Below are 16,567 nucleotides of genomic sequence, written 5' to 3'. Positions count from 1 at the left end.
AAAACACATTGAAAAATAAGACATATTACAATACATTATTCCACATCCACTTCAAAGATAAATAGAATGCCACTTGAAAGTGATTGTAGCCAACAAATAACTCAAACTCATAAATCTTACCCATTCTTTTCGTCTTAAATGTGCAGTTTTTAAAGAATCATACTACACTTAGTTAAATGAATCTGTTTGCAAACCATGCTTTCAGTTAGTGTTGCACTTGCTTGGTCAATTCACTTACAGGGTGTAATTTCTATCCTTGCCCTGTAGGAACTATTCCTGCACTAATGCAGTCTTTAAGTGTTTCAGTGCAGCTGTCACACCCTGTTAAAACCTGCTTGCTGCACATACTCAGTGGTCATGAGGTCATCTGGAGGGGACAAAAATGTAACCACAAGAGACTCTCAAACTAACAAAGGTCCGGGAAGTTTTTGAATGTGAAACTACACAGACAGTGGTTAAACTATGCTGCTGCTGTGTAATAATTTGATTAAAAAAAAAAAGGTTTGGAAAAAAAGTTAAACCATATTGGGAACAGACTGCTATTCGTCTAGAGCAAAATAAGTTTCTCGAACCTAAAACCACCACCGTATATGGTAAACATACCACCGGTTTCGGTGGTCTGCTTATATGAAAATATAACCAAGGCGCTCAACACTGACTGCTACAAGAGATGCTGTCACACAATTGAAGAAACCACCAACCCTATTCAGCAGACTGCAACACAGGGCGAGACTTGTGGTGAAGTACCAGCGACCAAAAGCGTGTGGAGAGCAAACGAGAGCCTGCCAGGATGCAAACCCGCTGTTAACCTGAAATGAGTGTTCTGACAAACAAGTCCCAATTGTCTGCATTGTACTAAGATACAAAGGCCGTGTTGGGTCACTTTGGGTGACTGAAGGTTCCAAGGACTGGACAGTGCACATAAACTATTGATCCCAGATTGAAGATCCACCAGAGAAGGACATCTAATTGAACTATTCAATGGATCAAGTTCCACTGCTGGAAGACGACAGAGTCAGCATTGCAAGGGATCTGTTGAGTATAGCCTAAAGTTACATTCCCCTCATGGAACCAAAGTAAAATAGATAGCAAGATTGTCACATTGAAGTTTGATTAGATCATTTTTCATGAACCTTGATAAGAATAAGTTAGGATATCTGATGTATTTACATGAAGAGCTTTTGAGACAACTTGCTATATTTTACTTAAGTACATATTAGAATGTTTAGAGTGATGGTTTAATACTGTATGCAGTTAGATATGTAGGGCAATTTAAACTAATGTCCTGCTTTTGTGATTACAGTTCTAAGTGATGTTGTTATTAGCTCTTGATATTTAGCACACATCAGAAGGCTTATTTTGTAGTTTGATATTTCTCTCTTTAATATTTTCATATTCAATAAACTATTTTTTAAACCTGTTATGTGTCCAGTTTTGGGTGTTCAGCAGTAATTCCTTGAACATCAATACAATTCTGAATTGGAGCTAATTACAGTAAAGTATATTTCACATTATAAACTAATCTATTATTCATACAGTCCCTTCAAGGGCTGCTTCCCCTATTGACTGACATGCTTTCAGCAAGTAATGTGTTTTGACCCAAAAGACACTGCTGAGGAGAAATGACCAGTGCAAGTGTAACAGATGACCTGAAAAAAGGCATAGAAACTGTGAACTTCTTTTAACCTAAAGTAGCACCTAATGTAGCTAATGGATGTAGAATGGTATGGAAGGTTCTATTTGCATGGCAGTGAAAAGGTTAAGTTAAAGTATTTTATTTTATTTTTTTAAGTTGCAGTTCCTTGTGACTTTTGACTCTGGCAATGATTTATTCAAGAATTTTACTGGCACAAACATTCAATTATTCATTTTTTTAGGAAACTTTTGGAATGCAGCCTCTTTCAACATGGAGACCTCCTACCTCCACTTCCCCACATTCCACGCAGAGCTCAGTGCCGACATCTCCTTCTACTTTAAAACTACCGCCCAGTCCGGAGTCTTTCTGGAAAACATGGGGATCAAAGGCTTCATACGCATCGAATTAAGTTGTAAGTGTAATACTTCAAAAAAAGGTACAGTGGCAACAAATATTATTCAGAAAGTTATCCTATAAAATTCTGAAAAAAAGGATACATTAATACTTAAGGTTTTGTAATTTCATGTTCGGTTCAATTGCCAATATTTTATTAAGACGCCTGTCTCCTTGCATTACCACATTTTTCACATTGCTCTAGTGCTACCTCTCCCTGCCAACTGGTTGAGGAAGAGCTCAGTAATCGATCCTGTTCCAAAGTTAGGCATGGCAATCCAAATCACTAGGGAGTGACTGACCTGATAAAGGCAGAACTATATGGCGTGCAGGGTAAGTTATACAGTCTGTGAAGCGCTGGGATTCAGCATGAAGCCTTGCCTTGACTTTGGCACTCCTATGGGTTAGGGAAACAGGGGCTGTTTCTTCTTCCAATGCTATAGTAGACCCTACTGGCCAGGCAGCCTGTGAACACAAAGTGGACACCTGGCGGAGCTGGTAGCACACCAACATACAGCATGCTGTATAGGCTGTTACACATTTTTACAAGTTTAAATATTCTGCATCAGATATCTATTTTTTGAAGATGTGCATGCTTTTTGTTACCCTTTTTGCCTATTTAATGGAAACTCCAGTTGGTAGGTTGCAGTTGTTTTCTCTAGGTCTCATCTCATTTTTGAATTTCAGCTCCATCTGAGGTGACCTTCTCCTTCAACGTGGGGAACGGGCCTATCGAACTCACAGTGAAGTCGCCCACCCCTCTGAATGACAAGCAGTGGCACTATGTCAAAGCAGAACGCAACACTAAGGTGGCGTGGCTACAGGTAGACCAGTTACCAATCAGGTTCCAGGAGGCTCCGGCTGACGGACACTTCCGTCTGCAGCTCAACAGCCAGCTATTTGTAGGTAGGGACAAGTCAAGGGATTTGTAAACAGTTAAGAGGTTGTCTCCAGCGATGCCAACGTTTTCTAGCATAAGCAGGACTATGCGTAGTTTATGAGTAGTTTCCCCAAAGTATATCGCCTGACTAGAGTCTGGTCCTGTATGAGTGTAATGCTATGTTAGACAGAACACTGCTGCTTAAATTGTCCATACCGAGTCTACAGGGCTAACATAAAGTCACTTGTGGTATATCTACAGTATTATAGCCCTCTGTTAAACTAGGCTTTTAACTTCAGCTTCTAAGCGAATGACAATATACAATTTAGTTATTTGGCCAAAACTTTAAAAAAATGTTTATCCCATATGTGCCTGTCATGACAGAATGACTAATATATTCACACATACTGTGGCTTATCTAGCTGATGTAGACTGCTGTATTTTGGTACTAGTACAGAACAAGCCTTTGAGAGCACAATAATGCAATGAAAATGTCAGTAGCAGATCTGTTGATTTTCCAAAACCCAGAGTGTATCACTAATGTTAAATTCGCTAAATTAATGAACTGAAGCTTTTACAGCTTTCCATACTTATTTAACTGTGTGATATGCAGCATATGTTGTTCCAAAATTCAACCCTCAACTGTAAAGCTCATCTGTATAAACCACAGAATACCTAAATCAATTCACTTCATGCCCACCCTGTATTTTTATACAACTTTCTGAAAAATATTATATTTAAATCAGATCATTTGAGAAATGGTATATATATATATATATATAAATAAATAAATAAATAAATAATAAATAAATAAATAAATAATCTGGTCATTCCACAAAACATGACTGTGAAAATCTAAGTAAGCCAGTGAATCAGACATGAATAAAAAATTGTTTATGTATTCTGCAGGAGGTACAGCATCGAGGCAGAAGGGGTTTCTGGGATGTGTTCGTTCCTTGATACTGAACGGCTTGACCCTTGACCTTGAGGAGCGGGCGAAGATGACCCCAGGGGTCCAGCCGGGTTGCCCTGGTCACTGCAGCAATTACGGCAGCTTCTGTCACAATGGAGGAAAGTGCATTGAAAAATACAACGGCTTCTACTGTGACTGCATTCACTCTGCCTACAGGGGGCCCCTCTGTAAGAAAGGTATGTTTTATTCATTTTTCTTTTAATTCAGCATCTCCAGCAGGGATATAGTGGCCGGCCATTCGTTTGAATAGTGGCTTTTATCTTTTGTATAACTTATTCATCTTTTAGCAGTTAGACTGTAGGTTACACGAATAAGGGTGGCCAGTCAATATGTGGCATGTGTTTGTGCTCATGAACTGAAAGTGAGCAGCATATGGGTCGCCTGTCATCTCATATTTTTTTCAGTGCTTGTTATTTATTAATATAAAACTCATTCATTAAACATCGTTCAATTGAGCCAGCTATTCAACAGAATCCTTGCTTGTGTTTTTAGAGTGACTGGTATGACTATGAGATTTCTATGCATATATATTGTAGTTTGTTGTGTGTGGTCACTTGGTCTCATGAAGGATGATGGAGATGGGTGTGCAGATGATGATAAGTACAGTATCAACTAGGGGTAGCACGAGATAGTTGACTAGTCGAGTAGAAAAAGTGAAATTCAACTTCAGAAACTGGTCGTTCACTAATCACACATCACATATTTATGAAGCTAAGGGTTTCAGATGGAGTGCCCTTGCAATCCATTAACATAAATTACATTTTGGAATATTTACAAATAGTTTTAAAAAATCCCATGCAGTTGTAAAATGTAGTGCACAAACTGCAGTAATGAAACATGGCAATCACAAATGGAGTATTAGACATTATCAAATTATGGTTTATTTATTTTTTTTTTTTTTTAAAAAAAAAAAAGGTCGACTTACCTCAACTGTTCGACACTGTCAAATTAATGTTCTGCCACAAGTATCAAGTTGTTATGTCACTGTTCCTGGTTGCCATATTATAGTGTAATAAAAATAAATATGCTTTATAGTTTAGCATTGAATATGCTTCTGTCCTACATTTTAGAGCTACAATGGCCTTGGTCTCATAACCTTTCACTGAAACATTCTTGTAAAAAAAAAAAAAAAAAACACTTATCCAGTTTTGATAAAACAGATGAATATGTGAAAATGATTGTAGTTTACAAAAGAATTCCATAAATTGTACCAATTCCACAAATTGTAGCTACAATCACTTTAATGACACAGGCATACAGCATCATAAAATCCAATTGTGTATTTTTTTTTTTATCAGTTAATGTATGTTTCTAAAGAGAACGTTGTTTCACTAATACAGAGTGGCTGCATACATTATACCTACAAATAAAAGGTCAGTAGAAAAACATCCTTCATTAATTGGATGGTCTGTTGTGTCATAAAGTAAAAGCAAAACAAGGTCAAACTGCAATGCAGAAAGGTAATGGCCATACACTACCAGGCTGAATTTATTACTACAATTTTAAGACAACCACAAATGTAACAGAACCTGAAAAAAAGGTTTAAAATACCGCTCCTTCGCTTGTCACCACATGTTTACATCAATACCCTGACAAACTCTTTGATGAATGCTTTATTATTAATATATTGTGACTACTGTATATTGATTTTTATGGTTAGTGTGTTCAAGTAATAAATAACTTAGATCTGAAGTAAAGTTTTGTCATCTAACTGGTTTATAACTTGGAAAAACATCCAAACTGCTTAGCAAAGCACAAATCACAGGAACATGTTAAATCAAAGAGGTTTTTAAGATTCACTTTTGTTGGTAGCCAAAAGAGATTGATTTATTTTGTATCAACTGATTCTGTGTGATGGCAATCAGAGAGCTGCGTTAATCAACCCTTGAGGGAAAACCATGAATTCATAATCAGTGTCTGCTTGTAACTCTTGCCCTGCAAAGATACTTGCATTTTGTGGTGGTTTTTTTTTTGTATATAAACAAGGCAGAAGACTTAAAATAACACTAAGTTCAAACCCTAGGCTCAGTTTCACAAACCACTTCTGAGTAGCTGTCTGATAAATCCAGTTTAAGAAAATAACATTAATATTTTTTATAATTTAGACTATACTGTTTTTTTTATTTAAATATTTTTTGTACCTAATAAATGTTTACCATAGCAAAAGCATCTCAAAGTGTAATAAAGAATAGTGAAAGGCTGGTAAAGCATACGTAAGCATTGTAAAGCACATTCATCAACATGGCAAAATAGGGTATACTATGGTAAATGCATAGTATAACCATAGGAAACAGCAACAAAAATACTGTGGTAATCTTTTGTAAGGGGTGATACAGGTATAAAGAAGACAGCTAAGATATTATTGCTAGATAGCAGTCCTCTAAGTGTAGAAACATGTTGTGAGACACTAGTCTGTCTAGCCCTGGTGGATCTGTTCATTGTTCTTTATCATCTACAGTAAGGCAACTCTTTGGTGAGAAGCTGTCCTCGATTTCTCTGTACTGGCTTTAAATGAAGAGAGTGTGTGCCTGTGACAGAAAATGAAACCCCAAAAATACTGTGCTTTTCACCCCCTGAACTTCATATCAGCCCAGTTTCTTAACATCTAGCAGCAAGATCAACAGTATCCCCACCTTTACTCATTACACACTAGTCACCCTACTCCAGCAGTTTTTACATTTCTTACTAACAATGTCCTTTTTATAGCTGCGCAGTATTTTATCTATTCTTAAATGATGCTGTGGCAGGGCAGCAGGAGAGATCCCTGCACACAATTAAATGGGGCACCAGGCTAAGCCCTGCTGATTAAAAATGTATTTGTTTTATTACTATTATTTATTTATTTTTTATTTATGCATTTATAAAAGATGACGGCAAAAAGCAATGTGTTTTGTTACTGTTTGATTTGAATATATTTTGTGTTGTTTTAAAATACAATCTTTTGTTATTGTTTGCCAGTGTGGAAAGGGAAGCCCTATCCCACAAAACCCTGTGCAGAAGGTGGCCATCTACAGAATTTAATTAATTGAAAAATTTGTTGCTAAAAGCGAGATGGTCACCAGCATAAAAGCCTGCAGCTCCCTGCTTTCTGTGTGGGTGTTTGAGAGGAGATAACGAGACAGAGAACAAGAAGAGAACGAACAGAAAGTAAACAAACTAAAGATCTAGGATCAGTGAAAGAGATTCCCCAGCCTGACCTGGGTTTGGTTGTGTTTTGTGTGCAAGACCTGTTTTTGTTTAACCTTTCAATTTTCGCTCTGGGAGCAGCGTTTTTTTTTTGTTACAAATATTTATTTTATTTTTCTTGCAAATCAAAATAGCACCGCAGTGCACTTTGCATCCAAGTTCCTACCTGTCTGTGTTTTCAGTTCCTTCTTCTGGCCTGACGTCACCACCCTCGGCCGTCCGGTCACACGTGGTGTGCAGCGTGGGATTACCAGCACCTCCTGGATTCAGGCTAGAATAGGTACTGCGGGTGCCTTATTTTGTTTAGTTTTCTGTTTAGTTTTTTGGAAAAAATGGGAAGGAAGCAGCGGCAGAAGCAGCAGCAGCCCCAGGAAGAAAGAAGGAAACCAAGGCTAGAGGTCTGCGTGACCTGATTGAGAAGGGAGGAGCGGTGTTTTGGAGTTGATGAGGTTGGGCATGTGTTGCCCGACTACTACCACCCCCCACCTCATGAAGAGACGATGAAACCAGAGCCACAGCCACAGGGGGACATCAACAAGGTCTATATAATAGACGAGTGGTGCCCTGGTTGTGGTGAGTTCGAGCACACAGTGGCCATCTGCAAGCAGGAGGCACCAGCTAGAGCCGCTAATAGGGAGAGCACCTTGAGTATGTACTGGTAATATAAAAATATATAGAGTGCTGTGTTAATTGAAAACGACGTGGGGAAAAGAAATTATCAAAACAGACTGACTTGCACCTACTGCAGACCCCTGTCATGTTTCAGGGCCACAGATGTGGCCCTTTAAAATTCATGTTGAGAACCAATGCCCTACTCCATTGTTAACAAGCTCAATACATTCACATTGCATCTGTCTCTCTGACATCATTACAGTTGTCTGTGTCTGGCAGTACATAGGATGCAACATTGATAAACATCTTCGATGCTGTCATCTTTAATGGAGATGGCCAGTGAGAATGGAGATGTGTCATTGCATTGTGCTAATTTGAAATGCAGTGTTGCTTGTGTCAATCTGTGTTCTCTTTATCTGGCACTTCAATAAAATGTTGCCATGTGATGGGAAACTAATTCTTAACTTGGTCCTGCCTGAACGTAAAAAGATAATCTTGTATTATACTTCTTGTAAGTATTTGTAAAAGTAAGTTTTAAAAATCCATGCAGTCCCAACAGATAGAAATTAATGACAAATAATTGGGCTATGAAGAAGTATCATAGTTCTTAGCTGGAGTGTAAGGAATGTGATGTATGCAGCTTGTGCATCTAAAGCCCCTTTCACACCGGCTCTCCTACCTGGGTCCTGGTTACCCACGTAGTGTGAACCCACATACCTGGGTTGTACCCGGGTCCTACCGACACACAGCAGGATGTGAGTTGACACGCGTTGACCTGGTTTGAGCGAGATAAAATGCTTGACGGCCGTTCGGGATTATTAATTACCCTGACGAAGGTGCTGGTCGAAACATGTCGGTTAAACTAAAATACAGTTTTTTCCACTTTTTAAACTCCTCCTAAGTGTTGCTGGGCTTCTTACCTAAACTGTACTTACTTTGCTACATGGATCTTAGTGAGCATGCGTAGTTGTGCCAGTTAGTTTTTCTTTTCTTTTTATTCTGTTTGGCTATTTTTATTGATTGAGACACAATATGAGCCCGATTGCAGCAGGGATGTAGAAACATCTGCTCTAATCAACATTTGGAGCGACGGTTCAATCCAGAGAAGCTTGGATGGAAGAGTCAGTAACAAGCTGCTTCCGGGGCATTGATAGGCGCATTGTGTACTTGCGTCTGTCACCCAGGTCAACCCTGCTTTATCAAAAGCAGTGTGAAATCACATAGCCAACCTGCATGACAATGGGTCCTGACCTGTGTAGGTTTTGACCCAGATTAAGCATGCCAGCGTGAAAGGGGCTTAATTTGAAAATATGTTTCTTTACAATAAAATACATTACAGGTATGTATTTTCAAAAATATTTGTAGCCATGCTGTTTATATTCCACTATGTACAGTATGAATGTTAGTGTTAATTCTGTTTGGGCAGTAATATCAATGTAGATTAGCTGATATGACAGTTTTGCATAGACCCCTGATAAGAATTCCTGATAATACAAATATAAATATACTAGTCCCTTGAATGTAGTCGTTGTCCATTAAGAAGCACTAGTAAACCTTGTTTCTTGTGGATCATTATTCTTTTTTGTATCATCAGTAACATATGAATGGATCCTGGGAAGAATGAAAATAGGACAGCATGTGAATATGTTGAACTGTAAGAAATTAATAGCCTGCAGCATACTAGTGTCAATACATGTGATACACTGTGCCACCAAAGTCTGCTATTCCTCAAAGTTTACCTCTCCATCTTGACTAACCTTTTAAAACCTTGAGAATTTGTAATATTTCAAATACAATTAAGTAATATGCTAGACTGGCATAAGCTGTAGTACCGTCTAGGTACACTTGCATTATTTTCCAACGTGCTGCTATATAATATCAGTACACCAGATGTACCATAAAGTTTGGTATTGCATATAGTCACAGCCATTTTCCTCCACCCTCCATTTAAACTGGGCAGGAATCACTGACCATGTCTCTCTAAACAGTTCAGTGGCTTTGAAATAAAGGGACATGGTCACATCAAAGTGGAAATGAAGAAATGTGTTATTGGTCAGAAACACATATTTATAGAATATTTGCCTACTATCAACTTCACCATGGCCACTTACACTCATTTCTGACTTCCAACCAAATTCCAAATCTGAAACCTTAATGTTGCACACCCCTATTCATCACTCTGCAGTTTGATCTTTTTTTAAAACGGCATCAGCAGGTGACTTAACGTCTCCACACACCGGACGCGATGCGACAGTTGAATGTGTTGTACAACACACTGAACCATAACAAAAAAAATAAAACATTTATTTTTGATACAAGACATTCACACTGCCTGTGATGCGACAGAGAAGCGATGCAAAAAAAATAGGATTGGTGTCTAAGTTTGTGATTTTGTCGCGCGACAGCTAGGGAACTCACCAGGGAGCAGCTTCATAAACCATGCAGAACGAAAAATTATTCTTGCAGTATCAAAATAACCAGAGCTATCCAATAAAGCAGCAGTTCCCAACCATTTCTCTGCTGTGGCACACCTTGCTATATTTTTATAGCTATATATTTTTTTGAAGCACACCACCGTATTTTCTCCAACCGAACTCACCGTCCAATAAAAGCCTCTACGTTTAAACCTCCTAAAAACAATTCAAGCCACCCTCAAAAGAATTTATCAGTTTAAGCTCTTTACAGTGAAAGAAATTCAATACCACAGACTACAAGTCGGAGCAATAGGTAATATTTTACCTATGTAGTACAATTTTCAAATTTATCCTGCGTGTAAGATTTTAAATGTTTTGAAATCCAATGGCTCCGCGTTTCAGATTATAAATTGTAAATTGCAGACCGCTAGTTATATAACAGTCTTGCATTTCTCACGTGAAAGTTGGTTTTATTGAATAAAATAAGTTACCATTTAGTCATTTTGACTGCCTTTTACAATACATGTTTTTATTTTGTAATAAAACCTACAATATTCTATTTTATTTTCATACACACACCAATTGTTCTCTCTACTGGACATTTTGTACAAGGAATGCACTGGGGAAAATATCAGTAGGAGAGATTTCATTTTGACACTTGCAACAGCGCTTCGGTAGAAATATTTCGATCAGAAATGGATTTTGTGCTGCACCGAATGACAAACTACTTTAGTTTTTACAGTTTTGGCTGAACGGGGTTAGCGTGTTCAGAGGTGGAATGAGACATGAGTCGTGAGACGTGAAACTAGAAGAAAGTAATTGCTACCCGTGCTGCTTTTACACAAGCACGATACTTTTTTTGTTTCGTGTCTGTTTTGTTTATCTATTTATTTTGGCTACTGTGCCATTTTGTTTGTTTTGTTTGTTTAAATCTTTTATTTTATTATTAAAACGGGTGCATCTGCACTTCCATACCCCAGTCTGTCTACTTCCTGGTCTAACGTCACCCACAAGCCATCTGGTCACACATTATAATTGTGATGACCTGTGTCATAAAGCTGTGTGTATTTAACATCAAGTACTACTTTTTCCCCTGTGATTCTGCAGACTGGTTCACTCTGCTTGACCACATGCATTGAAACTGTTTTCTGATTGGTTAATTACCCTGAATCTTATTTATTTCACATCTCTCCAGTACTTATCAAAGGTGTAGGTTCTATTCGTTTTGTCACATCGATGCAGTTTCGCTTGTTGCCTCGCGTCCGGTGTGTTGAGATCTTAAGTGAAGTAACATTATCAATGTATCTTCAGTTACATGCCCTGCCCATTGTCAGCTGTTGGTGCATCACTCCATCCATAGTAACTACGTTAGTGAAGACAACAACACAGGAAGAAGAGCATGTAATATGCAACTAGCAGCAGCAGTCTCAGGCTTTACAAATAGTGATAGAACACTATTATAAAGTGCTCTGAAAGATGTTTATTTTTGATGTATTGGAATGGTATGGAATTGCTGTAATTCAAGATAGCTTTTTTGTACTGTACAATCCATACTATTCCAAATTCCACCAGGTACTTTACAAGTATTAATGAACTCATTTACAGTTAATTAGTACTTAAGAATACAGTGTAGTATTTGTTCCCAGGTTAATGCCATTAACTGTTTAAATTTACAGTGCTAAATTAATGAAGTAATAACCAACCCTTTAAAAAGCATCTTGTACTGGCACTAACACAATACTGCTTTGTGCTGAAGTTAATGGAATTCCTACCCTGTTTTGTTAACTCTTAATAAAATAATTTTTCAAAATGTCTTTTTAATACCTTGTCATTAATCTGTCTATAGTAGACAGATTAATGACAAGGTATTAAAGAGTATAGTAGTATTAATCTAGTACAGTAGACTGGTGTGAGTAGTAAAGTTTAAAAAAAAAAGCCAACAAACTTCTGCAGTTTTCCGTGCCACCTCCTACCTTGTCATTGCCTCCTAGCCAGGACACGGGCATGCTCTTGTTGTGAACCTGGATCAGGTCCCTGAGGAACATGTTCTCCATCAGGCTGTGCACTGAGGCCAAGTGAGCACTATCTATGCTGTTCTTACAGTTCAGCTGGAGGAGAAATCAACAGGGGTCAGTCATTTAGGGAGGGGGTCAGATGCTGATCAGACTAAAACAATTTGATTATACCAATATATTGAAAAAAGACATCTATATAATACCATATATGGCAAAACATAATACTATATTTAAAATACTATATCATTGTCCACTTTTAGTGATACAAATATATTCCATTACTAATGAATGAATGGTGAATAGTGTTAATGCAGAAACACGTTTAGGTTTTAGATACATCCATTAACTTCTATAAATACTAAAATAAACTTAATACATCTAATGACACACATTTCAACCAGAGTTAAATGATGTTTGTTTTAGTATTTCTAGGTTTCAGTGCAGTGCCCTCTGAGGACCCAAGGGGTAATGCTAGAATCTTGGGGCTGGTTAACTGGTACCTCCCCCTGTTCTATGGTGAATATTTGTCTTAGATTTTTACCAGCTGTATTACAAAGCCACAAATATTTATTTGCTCTGTGGAATGAATTTTACATTTTTAAATCTATGTTTACATTTGAGCTTAACCTATTCATAATGCAGAGCCACAAAATGTAAAAGGATAATGCCACCATCTTCTGATTGAGAAAGAAGTTACGTATACAGAATTATCTACCAGTCACAATACATGACCTTTCACTTTAAGACTGTAAACTTAACCCATTTGTATTTTCACGTTAAACTCATAAAACAAGCTGCTATTATTATATGAATTGTCCATTATGCCTGTGGCAGGCTGGTGAGTGGACAGAGGCCCAGAGACAGTCTGCAGTTCAAAAAAGTAACAATTTTATTATAAAACACAAAAATAAAGTGCACAAGGGCAAAATAAAGATCTTTAAACACAAATAGAAAGATAACAAAACTTACAAAAATAAGGTTTCCAGGCTGGGCAATGCCTTCACTGGATTTATCAAAATTCAAAAATACAAAACAAACACCAACCTGCTTCCTCAGCTCCCTCCTCCTAAATGAGAAGCAGAGGCCTCCTTTTATGTCAGGTGGCTGGGTGCTGATTGATCATTAATTAACCTAATCAACCCCAGCCACCTGAACATAATAAACCCAGGCAGATAGGGGAAATTAACCCCATCCCTGCCAATTTAAAAAGGGCAGAGCTTTGCTCTGCCACACTACCATTTTTTGTAAACAAACAATTTTTTTTCATAAATAAGACCAACAAAGATGAAATATAATCAGTCTTGTTTTGCCCTGCTAAGAAAAAGCTAAAGCATTTAGAGTAGATACACACTGTTTCTGGAACTGTGGTGGTAAGGGACACCTTGTCTCTGCTTATTATACACCCCCAGAATGACCCCCTACCACACAGACTGCCCTGGGAACGTTCATATACACACTTGATTTTCATACATACATACACATCAAATAGTTGCACCACGACAATAAGCAGAAAAAGCACTTTTTTATTTGGTAATTAAATTAGATGTGTCCCCCAAATTACTAGAAAGCCATCAAGTTCCAAACATATTATCATACACGAAAAAATTAATAAAAAATAAACCACTTACAATAAATTCCTAGCCTTCTATCAGAGGCCTATTGGGGTATAACCCGATAAATTTTCAATTTTTTAAATACTTGCAAAATAAATTGTATGTTCAGTTTTGTGCTATGAAACATTCAATATACAACTATTTTTGTAACTTTCTTCCAATACCCAGTAAAGTGCCTTAACTTGTACAGAAAAAGGGAATTGAATTCCAACCATCAGATAAGTTGAGTCAACAATGGTAGCCTAGATTTCCCTTATTGTTTGCTCACATTGTATTCATTCTTCACACTTCTAAATATGCCATGTGATAGTTAAACTCAACAATATCATATAGAACCATCTACTGTTCAGTATACAAGAATGATTCTCCATGGAACAAAAGCAAACAAAGTAAGGGTTCCAATGAACGCCCTGATGCAGATATTCTTTTGATCACACTATATTGAGGTTCAGTAGCATAGTCAGCGTTCCAGATAAGCGTGTACATGCCGTTTCTACACATTAAAAAAAAACTGAAATTCACACTACATTTAAATTTAATGCGTAAAAATATGCATAGCAGTTTTGCTGCACAGCGTGCCAGCTTCTCATCTCCCGTTGTCTTTGCAGCCAATCACAGTAAGATTAAGAAAAATTCGAAGCTACAGCAGTTGAAGCGTAAACAGTCCAGCTAGCTACAAACCCAACTGACTCCGTCGTCAGAGGCAACCGCCAAAAAAAAAAAAAAAAAAAAAAGGTGCCTATAATAGTAAACAAACTGTTGTATAACTTATTCATGCATTTCCGTATTTTATTTATATGTATGGCTTTGTATTGGAATTTTCAACATGTTCACTGAGTTTAATAATCTAGTGTTAAAATATACAGTAAATAAAGTAATTAATTTGCAGAGTCAGTGTGATACCTCAAAAAACATTCACTGAGCCGATAAAGAACCTTGTAGAACACACACTTGGTTGTACAGTACAGTAGTTCAAAGTAACATTGCAGTTAAAATGGAAGGCTATTTTTTAATGCCTACCCCATTACCTCTGTACAGTATTTATCAAGATTTATCAAGATTAATGTTGCATTTTGACCCCTGAAAATACATTTTACCCTCTCAAATTAGAGGGTAAGTTACTCCCAAACCCAAAACCTTATCTGAAATGCTGGGTACAGTACAATAATATCTTTTAGATAAGGGGAGTCAAACTGTTTTATCAAGAGCCATATTGTATATTTGATATTTGATTTACTAGCCAGGAAAAAAAAGAAAGATTTATACTGCTCTTCGTAAGTTACAGTTTTGAGTTTTGCATGTATATTGAAAACGCACTGTCCAATTGTGAAGAAACATTTATGGGGGTGTATGTTGTCTACTTATCAGACTGCATCTCACACTTTTTATATAGAGAGAGGAGGAGAACTGTTTTTCCAATTGGTATAAAACTTGCTAAGGACATTCTTTAGCACAAGTTATTGATAATATCAGAACATGGGGATAATAGAGGGAGCTTGTCAGTATGTCAGAAATAAATGGTTTAAAAAAAAAAAAAATGAAACAAAAGTTATTTTCCATGAGTGGAGAATCTCATTAGAATAGGTTGTGACTATTTTGAATATTTTTTTTAGCAGGTGACGTCAACCATACCAATATTGAGTACTAAGTACCGTAGAAATTCAATATGTATGATGAATGTCATGAACAGGGTGTGTTTGTGTCATGATATATAACACCCAAGACTCTGTGACTGGCTTTAAGCTCTCAGATATAGTTATGACCTACAGGACCTGCCACATCAAAAGCTCTCATTACCTGGATTCTCTATTTCTCTCACCAGACTTGTGGTTTGACATTATGGAAAACCCAGCTTATATCTCTTTCTCTCTTCTCTTTCAGAGGTTTCTCTCCTCTTTGAAGCCGGCTCCTCAGTGACCTACACGTTCCAGGAGCCTCGTTCAGACAGTAGCAATAAAAGTGTCCAATCCTCTGCCATCTACACTGAGATAAGCAAGTCCCGGGAAAATATTGCATTCAGCTTCCTCACAACACACACTCCGACCATGCTGTTATTTGTCACCACTTACTATCACGAGGACATGGCTGTCATCTTGACTAAGAATGGTAAGTTCTTCTTGCTTGTATAGCTGTGCATAATCCATTGTCGGGTTAAAAATATTCTGGTGTGTTTCAAGGCTTCCCTATTGAGCGCACTGCAGCTGGTTGAAATAAATAGGCCGGTTGAAGACAATAGCAGGTTCGTTTTGCACCTTGATTGATCTGCTTCTCCACATCACTGCTTTTTATTGTGTAGGGCTGGTGTCAGACACTGAGGCCTTTGTGTGTGTCCAAACTTGTTTAATGGCTAAACAAAAGCAGTAACTGCAGTCCAAAAAGAAAATAAACTTTCCTTGTGTTGCTTCCAAATGCAATTCTGAATAGTGAATTGTTACTTTGTTTTGTAAGAACAGGTAATCTTTTGCAGGCCAGGCTGTAATTCTAGTGTGTGTGTGTGTTTTTTTGTTTATTCCCCGTTTTTGTCGATGGCCCTTACCTGGAGGTATAAAGAGGGTTGGCTGTAGTTATGAACTTGTCATTAATACAGTATTTCAGTTTACCTCTATGTTAAGAGCCAACATATATGCAAATAATTACTGACACATTTCTCTGGATGGTGTATGTGTACATTTCTTTCCAATTACTAAAGGTAACTATCAAAACTAAGTAAGTTGAAAACTGGTAGTAAGATTCAAAATCCACACTCTTATCTAATGGAAGCTTGATCCGATAGTTAAAGAAAAGGGCTTGTAACCAGGAGGTCCCCGGTTCAAGTCCTGGCTCATTCATTGACTCACTGTGTGAC

The 16,567-nt window shown here is 37.5% G+C and overlaps 1 protein-coding gene across 1 annotated transcript in view; it reads left to right on the top strand.

The window, feature by feature from the left end:
* LOC121323640 (contactin-associated protein-like 5) overlaps positions 1-16,567 on the top strand; it is a 206,463-nt gene that overhangs the window by 164,694 nt on the left and 25,202 nt on the right. The window contains exons 16-19 of the mRNA XM_041264814.1: positions 1,878-2,048; positions 2,717-2,935; positions 3,819-4,058; positions 15,604-15,828. Coding sequence (XP_041120748.1) covers positions 1,878-2,048; positions 2,717-2,935; positions 3,819-4,058; positions 15,604-15,828 — 855 coding nt within the window. The remainder of the gene's footprint in view (positions 1-1,877; positions 2,049-2,716; positions 2,936-3,818; positions 4,059-15,603; positions 15,829-16,567) is intronic.

This window comes from Polyodon spathula, chromosome 11 (assembly GCF_017654505.1).
Source record: "Polyodon spathula isolate WHYD16114869_AA chromosome 11, ASM1765450v1, whole genome shotgun sequence".
In the NCBI taxonomy this organism is placed as follows: domain Eukaryota; kingdom Metazoa; phylum Chordata; class Actinopteri; order Acipenseriformes; family Polyodontidae; genus Polyodon; species Polyodon spathula.
Note: the sequence above shows the minus strand (reverse complement) of the source record. Positions and strands in the feature narration are given on the sequence as shown.